Source organism: Pezoporus occidentalis, unplaced genomic scaffold (assembly GCF_034315485.1).
Source record: "Pezoporus occidentalis ecotype Australia unplaced genomic scaffold, CSIRO_AGI_Poc_V1 ctg151, whole genome shotgun sequence".
Classification (NCBI taxonomy): Eukaryota; Metazoa; Chordata; class Aves; order Psittaciformes; family Psittacidae; genus Pezoporus; species Pezoporus occidentalis.
Genome location: NW_026913328.1, coordinates 363,849 through 376,350, shown reverse-complemented (window position 1 = coordinate 376,350; position 12,502 = coordinate 363,849). Strand labels below are relative to the sequence as shown.

Here is a 12,502-nt window from a genome sequence, read left to right as displayed (position 1 = left end):
ATGTGAATAACAGCAGGACTCATGTTTTATTGAGAAGCAAGTTACTTCATTATATATACAAAAAAGAACAAACATACTTGTGTGCTCAAAGCAACCTGGCAAGAAATAGCATGTAAGGAAAAAGAATCTAGTTTAAGTTTTACCACTGAGTACAGCAGGCAGGCAGACCCTCTTGGTCTTGCTGAGTGCAAAGAACTGTGCTGTGATTTTATGACAGCTATTACAGTTCTACAGAATTCAATCTCCAGTAGGTGAAAAGAGAGCAGAATTCAACTATAATATATTATGATTCATAAGTATTTATCACTGCCAAATTTTATTTTATGTTCAAGAAGAAGGAGAAGAGGAAGCACATGCAATTGAAGAGGTGCTGAGTTCTCCCCAGAGTTTGGTAACCTTGAAGCATAATAATATCAACTTCTTTTTCTGGGGCACTTCCTCATAGCACGGAGCATAATTCATGAAAGAAAGTAAGCACACATTTCCTACACAAGGAGCAACACAAAGACCAAATATGAAACATCACATTATGGCAGCAATTCCATTAAATGTCTTATAAGTTAGTGCAAAGAGGAAACTGGCTCAGAGAGGCAGACGTTGTAGTCTGCCTGCCTACAGGGCCCAAAAAAGTATTGCATCTGAGAAAGCAGCAAGTCTGACCCCCTTCTTGTTGACTAAACCTGCTATTTCACTTACCAGGATTTTAATACAGCACCAGGCTCTCACCTACCATCAGTAGCACTCTTATTCAGCTATGCTGTGCAAAAAGACCCCTTGTTTCCTCTGACTCAGGGGCACATGCAGTACTCTATGGCTTTGACAGATCATATGTCTCTGTGATACACTCCTCTTCCAACCAGTGCAAAAACTTTCAGCAGACATAATTCACAACTTCCTGCACCCTAAATTCTTATAGCCTGAGTTGTCCTTTGTTACAGTACATTTTATTGTTTTCTGTAGCCAGCACCTGACAAGTATAATTTCATCAAGTGGTCATTTTGGTGAATGAAACCCAGCCCAGGCCCTTCTCAGCCTGGAGAAGAGAAGGCTGCGTGGAGACCTCACAGCAGCCTCCCAGTATCTGAAGGGGGCCTATAGAGATGCTGGAGAGGGACTCTTCATTAGGGACTGTAGTGACAGGACAAGGGGTAAGGGGTTCAAACTTAAACAGGGGAAGTTTAGATTGGATATAAGGAGGAAATTCTTTCCTCTTAGGGTGGTGAGGCACTGGAATGGGTTGCCCAGGGAGGTTGTGAATGCTCCATCCCTGGCAGTGTTCAAGACCAGGCTGGACAAGGCCTTGGGTGATATGATTTAGCATGAGGTGTCCCTGCCCACGGCAGGGGGGGTTGGAACTAGATGATCTTAAGGTCCTTTCCAACCTTAACTATTCTATGATTCTATGATTCTATATTTCTATGCTGATCAAAGGCCTCCAAGTCTAATCTCTTAAGAAAATCAGGAAAGCTGGCAGAATTCCTATGATAAACCCGATTACTTCAAAGTGTGCCACTGTCTGAATTAAACTGAATTTTCTGATCATGCATCACCAAATGGTGCAAAACCACCCATTTGGACAGACTTCACTTGGAGGAAGGAGGACGGGTACCCCATGATACGGCACATGCAAGATTTCAACTGACTACACAGGCTGGCTGTAAAAAGGGAAAAAGAAAACAAACCAACTCATGAAAATAATTACTATTCCAGCCTAGCTCTGGATGAACGTTTCATTCTCGGTTTTGTTTTGGGACTGAAAGGAGAAAACACACATACCCACTTTTCAGTTTTTTATAGTCTAGAAAACATTTGAGCACTTCTGCATCCCCAAACATTCAAAACAGATTCCCTGGAGAAGAGCCCTGCCCTAGCACACTTGATGGAATAGCTGCTTCTTATGGATTAACAAAATACATAGCTAGAAAAAACCCTTTACAATACAGATGGTGAAAGCAGAGGCAGTGGATTTTAGATCAAAGGTAATGACATGCAGCTAGATTGAACTTTTAACACACTGTTCTAGATGCAGTAACATCATGAAGTAAAGACTGGCCTTCCTTATTTTATTCTTGTCCCATCCATTATGCCACTTTATCAGCCTTTCTTCTTGCTCTTTGGCAAGTTAAAAAACTCTAGCGATGGGGAAGAGCTACCAAACTAGAGTATCCACCAACACCTGTCAGGAGATAAGCAAATGTTTCAAGTGCATCTTGGAGAAAGAAGCAGATAACAAGAAAAAGCTGCATGGATTAGATCCTTACTGTGGCTACTATTTATCCTGTAGGGTTAAAATTGCTGATGTGGCTCATTTTAGCTTCACAAGCAAGGCAGTAAACAGGGGTCCTGCATCAGCTTCCCTACTGCATAGCACAGAGAAGGTCCCTCTCCAGAAGCTGACCACTTTGCCACATCTTCTCCATGGACACAACCCTTTTCTCAGTAAAAAGTTATTTACCATAGTTCAAGACAGATGGAAAAAAATTTGAACTCTGGGGGAAGGGAATGCCTTTTTGCCATAAGCTACGTCTCCATCAGAAAGCAGTGCCAACAACATCTATGACAAAGGCCTCAGTGTCCCATTACACTGAAAAATCATTGCTGAGCTGAATCAATAACCAGAAACCCCATGACACAGGTAATGAAGGGGACACCACCTCTTGTTTCCACACTCAGGGAACAAAATTGCAAAAGCAAAGAGGAGTGGGCAAGCAGCACTGCAATCACAGCTTCAAACCCTCTGGGACAGATGCTTAATCATTAATTTCTCTCCTTGCTGTTTTAAGAACGTATCTCTGCTAGCCCACACCCCTTATTCAGCAATGCGGCCAACTTTTCCTAATTCTTGCCCTCAATCCTCATGTGAAAAAATCAATTTTCCATCACAAGCAGCAGTCAGCAGTTACTACTATCCCACCAGTCCACCAGACAAATTAGGTGGCAGAGGATTACAAATTAATATCTCATCACTGTTTGCCATCCTTTGCTACTTCAAGTGGACAAAAATGAAAAGTAATCTAGGCAGTCTGTAGCATGACTAATGCTGCAGTTGCTGACCACAGATGCTCTACAGATGAACAAAGGATGACCGCTTCTAAACTCACAGTTTACATCAGGCAAAAGTTTTAAGTTGTTCAGTTCCCCATAAAGTAGTATGATATTAACTATGGCCTCAGCACACTAGTTGCCCAAACTCAGGTGTTTCTGTGGATGTTGTAACAAGAGAGAGATTTCCAGGTAAAAAGAGAAAACTAACACAGGTCCTAATTATGGCAATCCTCTCGTCATGATGGGAGAAAACAACAAAGGTACAGCACTGTGGCCCCATTAGGGGATGGAGCCAAGAACATGCAAGAGAATATAAGTAAACCCCTGAAGGACCTTGAAAGCAGAGATAAGCAACCTATGTTTAAAGCTACAGAGACTGGGAGCCAGTGAAGCAATGCAAGAAATTGCCAGGCAATAGGAGGAACTGCTGGGAACAATCTCGCGGGTTGACTCATACTGCAACATGCAAAACAGGTACATATGCAGCAAGATGGTGCAACATCCTGCACCTGGGTCAGGGCAATCCCAAACACAAATACAGGCTGGGCAGAGACTGGATTGAGAGCAGCCCTGAGGAGACCCCCCCCTGCAGTCCTGCATCCAGCTCTGGGGCCCCAACACAAGAGAGACGTGGAGCTGCTCAAGCAAGTCCAAGGAGGTCACAAACATGCTCCAAGGACTGGAGCACCTCTGCTATGGAGCCAGGCTGAGAGAGCTGGGCTTGTTCAGCTTGGAGAAGAGAAGGCTCCACAGAGACCTTAGAGCAGCTTCCAGTCCCTAAAAGGGGCCTACAGAAAATTTGGAGAGTGGCTTTCTAAAGGGCCTGTAGTGACAGGACAAGGGGGAATGGCTTTGGGCTGACAGAGGGGAGATTCAGATTAGGAAGAAATTCCTCACTATGAGGGTGCTGAGGCCCTGGCACAGGTTGCCCAGAGAAGCTGTGGCTGCCCCACCCCTGGCAGCGTTCATGGTCAGGCTGGACAGGGCTTGGAGCAACCTGGTCTAGTGGAAGGTGTCCCTGCCCATGGCAGGGGGTTGGAACTGGATGAGCTTTAAGGTCCCTTCCAACCCAAGCCATTCTGCGATTCTATGATGATGATTAAGACTGGAGAGGATTTAAGCCAACAAGGTGATCACAGCAACAAAGACATGAAACGAGGTGTTCCTGGATGGTAGGAGTTTTAGCTGTTTAGTTAAAGAGTAACACCCTAGAGGCTTTACAGAGTGAATGAAATGAAGGATTTGGAGGTGAATAGAAACTACATTATTGGCCAGAGAGGTGAGACTGGAGTATAATTCACAGTGGCAAAAAAAAAAAAAAAAAAAAAAAAAAAGTGTGAGGAATTTATGTTTTTTACAAGTGGAGACTGACATGTAAGTATCAAACCTAAGTTTCATCAGGCAAAGGCTGATTTTATTCAGAGCCAAGAGACAGCCAAGAGTTAAAACATTCAGCTGAGCCACAGATGAATCTACATTTGGCGGCAAGACTAACAACAAAGTGCTGTAGGATAAGACAAAGGGTTAAGGATGGAGCTAAACTGGACCTGCAATGGAAGCCAGAGAGCAATGAAGATAGCTGGAAGCATACACAGTCAAGGTTGTTCCAGCAGGCAAAGGAGAATCAGGTCATGACAGTTTCAAAAAACATGGTATTGTGAAAGTAGCGAAGTTACCAAGCACAGAGAGGAACCAAGGGGAACCAAGGAGGTGCTCAGAGGTTAGAAGTTAGCAGAGAAGATAGCAGAGCTCCAGGATGGGACCGCAGGGCCACCCAAGTATCAACAATTATCATCAGCATGAAAAAGGATTACGAGGTTAAGATTTGAGTGTAGTCAAAGGATTCCCTTCAGACGTAGATCAAAGCCAGTAAAGCAGGCTTTGACTGTCAGAAAGAGCCAGGTGAGAGTTAAAGATGAACATGGTAAGGAAAGTGGAAAATTTGCATGAAAAGAGCAAACGAAGTTGCTATAAATGTGGCAAGGAAGAGAAGAAAAGCATCTACGGTAATATACAGGAGATTTCCAGTCACTGACTTCATGCAAAAAAGCAGGAAGCAGGAGTTATAAATTCTTTCTTGATTTTAACAGCTTCCAGTGGACTTGTACCAATTTTCAAAATTACAGGGTTGGAGGGGTGGGTTGCTTTTTTCTTCTCTTTTAAAATCAGAACACAAAAGCACCAAAATCTACATCAACTTGGGGAAAAAAAATCCGTAACCCACACTTCAAAAGACCCTGTCAGCAGAAGTTGTTTTAAATATTCTAACATAATTAAAGCAAAACAACAACAAAACACACACAAAAACCAGCTTATTGTGTGCTATGCAGTAAATGAGAGATGGAAGAGTCTGCTGCAGCCTCTGTGTCCTCAGGTGGGAGGATACAGGCACAGCCTCGCACTTAACCAGAAACTAATCGGATTTCATGTTTGAGAGTTGAACAGCTGGACAGCAATCTGCAGAAGACATCCCCAAAAGCCACTCACTCTTCAGAGCTTCACAGACATCTTTTTCAATCTATGTGACCTCACAGAAAAACCTGTTTAAGTCTATGCCACAAACCAAGGATATGAGTGCCATTTATAAAGTCAATTTGATACTAATGTAGAGCATCCAATAACTGATTATCTTTACTAGAACAGGCTTTTTTCTAACAACACATCTTTATTCAAGCTCCAATTAATGCTGAGAATGAAACAAGAATTTGTAGAACAAAAATTTTTCATTGTTTAAAACCAGAACCACCCAACTTGAGCACGGTTTGTATTTCTTAAGGCAGATTTCCCCAGCTGCTATGCAAGCATACTTTTAAATACAAATCTTCAGAAACATCCCTCTGCCCCCCTCCCAAAGTGTGGCAACAAGCAAAACCTTTCAAAGAGGAGGAAGTTTACTTGAAAAGGATACAAACCTATTCAAGTAATTAATAAAAAGTAGTAACTAATAAAAAACCCTCTTCTGCTCCCCCAGCTGCCAAACAGACAAAGCTGCATATGTCTCAGGAAGCAAGAAGTTCAGGAGAAGGCAGCTGGTGGTTCCCCAAAGCAAGTAACAGTTAAAGCTTTTTATTACAGTACGTGCTTATATTTAAAATCTGTTAAACACACAAAACAACTGTTAGATTAAAAAAAAAAAGAAACAAACAAGATGTGCTACTCATTTAACCACTGGTAATTAGGTAAAATCCCTACAGGAATCTTCATTGAGATATTGCCCCAAAACATCCCATCTCTGTATAGCAGCACATCTGTGAACTTTACATTATTAGAGGCTAAGTGTACTTGAATCAGGCTTAAACCTCTCTTACCTCAATGTCAAGTACTTCCACTGTGTTGTCCAGCATCTTTATTTTGATCGGCAGGTCCCGCTCCTGTGTTTTGGCAGGCAATGACGCCATTGCAGTGGAGAGGTTCTGTCCTGGCTCCAAGGTACTCACTCCCATAGTCTTCTGGACACCCAAACGAGAGCCGGGAGCCTGCAGGACCCTATATGTTCCTTCTATCTCTCCCATCTTTCGACATTGAGAAGAGTCTAAAGAAACCTAGAAGAAAATGGAGCCTGAAAGTTTTCCAACAATATCCCATATGAAAATACTACCCACTGAAGCACAATCGCACACAAAGTCCTTATTTAACACTCTTCATCCCACTATCAAAACCAGTAATAAAGCTGATGAAACTCTGGTCAGAAATCCAGCTGCTGGGAAAAAAAAACAAGTGGCAAAAAAATACCTATTACAAAACATGGTTAGGAAACGGGACATTCAAACCTGTCACCTCTACCGTCCTTACACAATGACATTTGAATTTCCAGTTCATTTTTCTGCCAATTTAGGTCCCTAAACCAGATCACCACATGCAGCATGAGCACTGTAGACAGCACAAGGAAAGCTGCAGGCAGAAAAGGGTAAGGCAGGACTCTGCCTTTCACTGGTACCTGGCCATCCCACTGACTTTGTGACAAGGTTTGACCACACCCCAAGATAATAGGAACAATAAACTTTCTTCATCCCCCCCAGATGATGAGTCATGCAAAACTGTAACTGCTTCAACCAATGCTGGCAGCTCACAGCCTTCATCATGCAGATTTCTGCACAGATAACAGTTCTGCACCTTATTAGCAAACCTTTGCTGTACCCAGATTAAGTCAGTAGGCAAAAATCTCAATTACAGAAATCCACACTAGTTCAAGCAGGCCAACTCCTACATCATGATCCTTACTTCCATGGTTTGGTGGCAGTTGTTGCAGAGCTAATGTTTAATTTGACATGGGGGGAAAACAGCCTGCATGTCTCTCCCTGGCTCTCCCACACCACGGGAGCAGAGGCAGTATTTGGACATGGATTGCAGTGGGGTCTACAAGAACAAGAGGCACATGTGCTCAGGATGCAATGTGCCAAACAAAGCCACTGCCCCACTCTCACCACTGGCATGAAGGATTTGGCAACCATGTGCAAGGCATTCAGCAGAAACACACAGAGGAACATCTCAGCTCTTCAGTGCTTCTGGTTGCATTTCCCAAATACCATACTATGCCTAAACAATCAAAAATATGTGGATACTGACACTGGGACAGCCTTCACATGGCCACCACACTACAAAAAAATCAGTGAAGTGTTAGATTGTTTCCTAATAAACGTGTTTTGTCTAAAAAGGAGAGAGGCAGATCATAAAAACATTCCTTTGTCTCTCTACACTTTGAGTAGGTAGGCAGCCTGCTGTGGGGATTTAAATGGAGCCAGGGTTACATATTGTTAAAAACTGGGGAGTTGTGGGGGTGGTGGTGTTAGGTTTTTATCCTTGCACACATTGGGATTGGTCAAACATCTTCGTGGCTTGCAGACCAGTGGGTTTCAAGGTCTCTTTTTACACTTGCAGACACCCTCATGAGAGGGGAGAGATGCCTCCTACCTGATTACGCCTACCACAGGCTTGATTGGCTTAGCAGTCCCTCAGAGGCCATGTGAGTACTGCAGAGCCTTCCTGAGCAGCACAGCTCAAGACCACCAGAGAGATGCCTCCAGTCTCCCAGCTGATGACACACACCACAAGAAAGCATGGAAAGGACAATCTTAACCTTAGAAGAGCGTGTACACAGCTCAGTGCTCAACCTACAAGTTGTGGACAATTTCTGCTCATTTGTCACCTTTCACAGACCACCTTGTGCACATCATTTCACTGAACTTCCCATTCCACTGAACTTTTAGATCTCAGACTTTAAAACCAGCACCACCACATGAAGAATCAGCAGAGGCAATTGCCCAGGTTACACCTCTAACTGCTAACCTGGAGAGAAACCAATAGAATCATAGTATGGTTCAGGTTGGAAGGAAGGGACCTTAAAGATCACACAGTTCCAATCCCCTGTCATGGGCAGGGACACTTTCCACTATACTAGATTGCTCAAGGCACCATCCAGTATGGCTTGGTGTCATCTATATCCCCTTGATACTGCATCCCTTAGAACTTAACTGTATGGTAAGATTTCACTACTGCTGTTCAGATGCTTACAAGCAACTGAAGTTGCCCAGAATCAGTTACGCTCCTCAGCAGGCTATTAGACAACCACTCTTAAAATTAGCACTCTGTGACCACATTCATCCCGCTCTGAATAAACATCTACTAGAAGGGATGGACACTGCAGGAACCCAAAAGGAAAAAGATGTGAGCGCTGACGGAGGCTGTGCAAGGAGCAGCCCCATGGTACAGAAGCTTCTGCAGCATCCCCTCTGGCTGAAGCCAGCTGGTGCCTGAAGGCAAGGCAGGAAGACACCCCAGCTCCACACTAAATGAGGAGCTCCTGGGTACTTTTGCTAGCTCTGGTTACCAGCCAGGAGGGACCAAAGTCATGTCAAATGGAAACTGCAGATGTCAAAGTCCTTCCCCACAGGAAAAGTGAATTCAGCAGCACTTGGCCTCACATCTTGCTGATGACACATTTCTAAAAATATTTACCACTGAACTAGTCCCCATCCAGCATATATCCACATTTTAAAGGTCTAACAGGCACCTAGGCAGAAACACAACATGCAGCAGAACTAAGCCATGTTTCCCAGGGAAAGCAGTGCCCTGCTCACTGCGGGGCAGCTGAGAGGATCTCAACACATCCAGCTCCCTCACAGTGCACACTACCAATGCAGTTGCAATCAGTACAAATCCCCAAATAGCCTGGTCTGCTCCAGCTGCCTCAAAAACCAAAACTGGGAGGAATATTAATCAATCCAAGCATTGTTTCCAGTTCACAATCAATTTTAACTACATACCATGTTTTCTGTAAGCTACATATGACTTTTCTTAACAAAAACCATCATGCTATGATTTAGGAAGCGTTTCAGTTAAAGGAGCTGACTAAATGAAAGGCAGAGCAAAATTAAACAGCGAAGTCGGAGGTAGGCTGCAAGCACTGGGAAGAACGAGAGGCTCTATGGACAATAGGCAGAGCAGAGAAAGCGTCCAAGAGCTCTGCGAGCCTCCTATCGACCCCAGGCCAGCCAGGAGGAGGTCTCATTTACCTTCTCAACAATGCAAAACTAAAATGCAATGTTAGTAGTTCTATGAAAAAAAGAAAATCTCCCTTGCACTCACCCACCCTGAACTTCTTTACACTGCTTATCCTGACAATTTCCTATAAACCTGGGCCAGGCATCAAAGCTAAATCAGCCCCTGAAGCACAGTGACAGAATGACTGCCACTTTCAACCTCCAATGGAAGAACAAATGGAACAAAGCTTAGAAGATTTAGGTAGCTTTTTTGTTGCCTTTTTGAAATAGCTTTGAAGCCACAATGAATTTTGTCTTCTACTTGAATGAAATAAACTTACTTTTTCAGAAGCAAGACTGTTTTTCAGCCAGCAGCAAATCTGGACAGGCAGCTTACACCGGCACATATGCTTATGCAAGATACCAAGGGCTTTCAAAGAAACCCCTCCAAGTACAGTGCCTTTTGGTCAGTGACAGGTCACTATGACATTCCATCCCTTGCCTATGCAGAAGGCCGGACTGAAGTAACATCAGTTTCCCAGCTCCCTGATGTCAGCAGAGCAATCCCTGCTTCCCGTAAGAAGGGATCCCCTCCATCTGCACACAGTGGGACCCCATATGGATCAGCAAGGGAGCACTCTTAGAGAGAAGTGCTTCTTGAAAATTTCAGAGACGCTTTCAAATCAGGTCCTTTCCGTACACCAGAAGCAAAGTTTCATCTTTTACCTTTTTTACTAGGCAACAGCAAACCATTAATGTCACTAAACCAAGCTGGCACCAACTGATGCATCAGGAATCCAACAACTGCAGCAAAGAGTGGTGAAGACTGAGTGCCCAGCTGCACCAGGAGAGAAACATCTCCTTGAAACGCAGTTCCCTAACTCCTCTAACAAAACACCATCCCATCCCTCATCACAACCACAATAGGGGTCTTACAGCTCTTTCCTGCACTGCTGCACCCTGCAGCAGTGCTTGCGTGGAAGGCGCTGGAGGCACAAGTAGGATGGAGAAGGTCTGCGGCTGGTTCCTGCCAAATGAATGGGGCTTCAGGCACGCTTCTTTAACCCGATCACAGGGAATCAGCAGGGCGGCGCTGCACGACCCCCTGCACTCAGCCCAGCGAGCTCCGAGGGTCCCTTGCAGGGAGGCAGATGCAGAGCGCAAGGCATGGGCCGGGGCGCAGGTGCTCCAACACTCCCAGTACGAGCAGGAAGTGCCGAAGCCGCCGCCAGGCCCTGGGAAGCATCCCGGGGAAGGCGCTCCCGAGCCCGCCAGCCAGAGCCCCCCGCCCCCGGGTTGCCGGAGAGACCACCGCGAGCAGACCCTCCGGCTGCGCTGGCAGGGCCAAGCGCGGCCCTTACGCGAGAGCTTCCACCCAGTCACGAAGCGCACGACAGCGGCCGCGGGCGGCGGAAGCGTCGGACGCGCGGACAGGCCGAGCCGAGCCAGCAGCCCCGCTCCACGGCCCGCCCAGGGGCTGCGGATCCCGCTCGGCTCCCGGCCCGCGGAGCCCGCTGTCAGGAACGGCTTGCGGCCGTCCCGCGGGGAACGCCGCGCCTCGCCTCGCCTCGCCTCCTCACCTCAGCGCTTACGGCCGCGCCGGGCCGGGCGGTGCCGGCCGCCGTCCCACCGCGGGCCGCCGCAGCAACCCCGTCCCCGAGTACCCCGCACGCACCGGCCCCGCCCATTGAGCGGGCGGGGCGGGGCCTCGGTCCCTCAGACGGCCCGGCCCGGCCCGGCTCGGCTCGGCACCACCCCGGGCGCAGCTCAGCTCCTCCCGCCGCCGGGACCCACAGGGAACGTCGGCACCGGAGGGAGCCGCGCTGTGGGTGCGGGAGTCGCGGCCTCTGCCGCCGGAGCAGCAGGAGAGATGGAGACATGCAAGAATGAACCCGATCCCTTCTTCCGAGCATGTCGTGCTCCTGATCGGCACGCAGGGCTGCTGCGGCGCTCTTGTCCGTGTCCAATCAGTTCTGCCAGCCTTTTAGCATTATTTAAAAAACAAACACAAAAAAAAACCACCAAGATGTTTGTTTTCCGACATGAGCAGTGTGGCGGGGGTTGGAACCTTTAAAAGGATATTTATGCCAAATCTTTCCTGTCGGACCTCAAGGCAGTTAACTCACAGAAAGGCTGCCCCTTGCCCCTGCGCCCCAAAGAAGGGAACATACAATCACACAGCCACACATACCAAGGCACCCACGGCCAGCAGATGCTCTGCCCAGGGGTGCGAAACACTGGCAAATCCCATTTGCACAGGTGAGTGGTGCTCTGGTAAAATACCATTGCCTGAATCTTAGGGACCGCTTCATGTAACAAAGCTCATGTGTTTCACTTTGAGTAATAAACATTTTAGTTCTCATTTAGTTAACTTTCAGACAGATTTTAAATAGAGATACAAAGAGCCACAGCACTACAGAAGAGGGGAGAAGACACGAGTGCTGCACCCACGTGCTAAGATCCAACACAGATGGCTGAAGACCATCAGAACATCCCCCTCCTCCCTCTCCAGCCAGCAAGCCCATCAGTGAGTAACACCAACAAGAACCAAATGCGGTAGGAAATTCAGCACAGGGTGAACAGAGCTCTGCTCAAACAGACCTCTGCACCTCCCAGGTTCTGAGTCTGCTCAAAAGCAGACTCGGAGGCTGACTGATGACAAGAATCACAGAATCCCAGACTGGTTTGTGTTGGAAGGGACCTTCAAGTTCATCCAGTTCCAACCCCCTGCCATGGGCAGGAACACCCTCCACTAGACCAAGTTCCTCCAAGCCCCATCCAGCCTGGCCTTGAAAATTGTCAGAGATGGGGCAGTCACAGCTTCTGTGGGCAACCTGTGCCAGGGCTTCACCACCCTCACAGGGAAGAACTTCTTCCTCATGTCTGATCTAAATCTCTCCTCTGTCAACTTAAAGCCATTCCCCCTTGTCCTGTCCCTACAAGTTCAGAGTACTTCCCAAAAAGGACTGCTTTTGACA

At 46.5% G+C, this 12,502-nt stretch overlaps 1 protein-coding gene across 6 annotated transcripts in view; it reads right to left on the bottom strand.

Moving 5' to 3' along the window:
* The window catches only part of FARP2 (FERM, ARH/RhoGEF and pleckstrin domain protein 2), a 73,724-nt gene extending 62,508 nt beyond the window's left edge, over positions 1-11,216 (bottom strand). For all 6 annotated transcript variants that reach the window (XR_009963303.1, XR_009963304.1, XR_009963305.1 and 3 more), the window contains exons 1-2: positions 11,105-11,216; positions 6,354-6,587 (exon numbers count right to left, since the gene is read on the bottom strand). Coding sequence is in view for 3 of the 6 variants with exons in the window: in XM_062611147.1 (XP_062467131.1) it covers positions 6,354-6,587; positions 11,105-11,212 (342 nt within the window). In the remaining 3 variants the exon portion in view is untranslated. The remainder of the gene's footprint in view (positions 1-6,353; positions 6,588-11,104) is intronic.
* Positions 11,217-12,502: the final 1,286 nt, after the last annotated feature.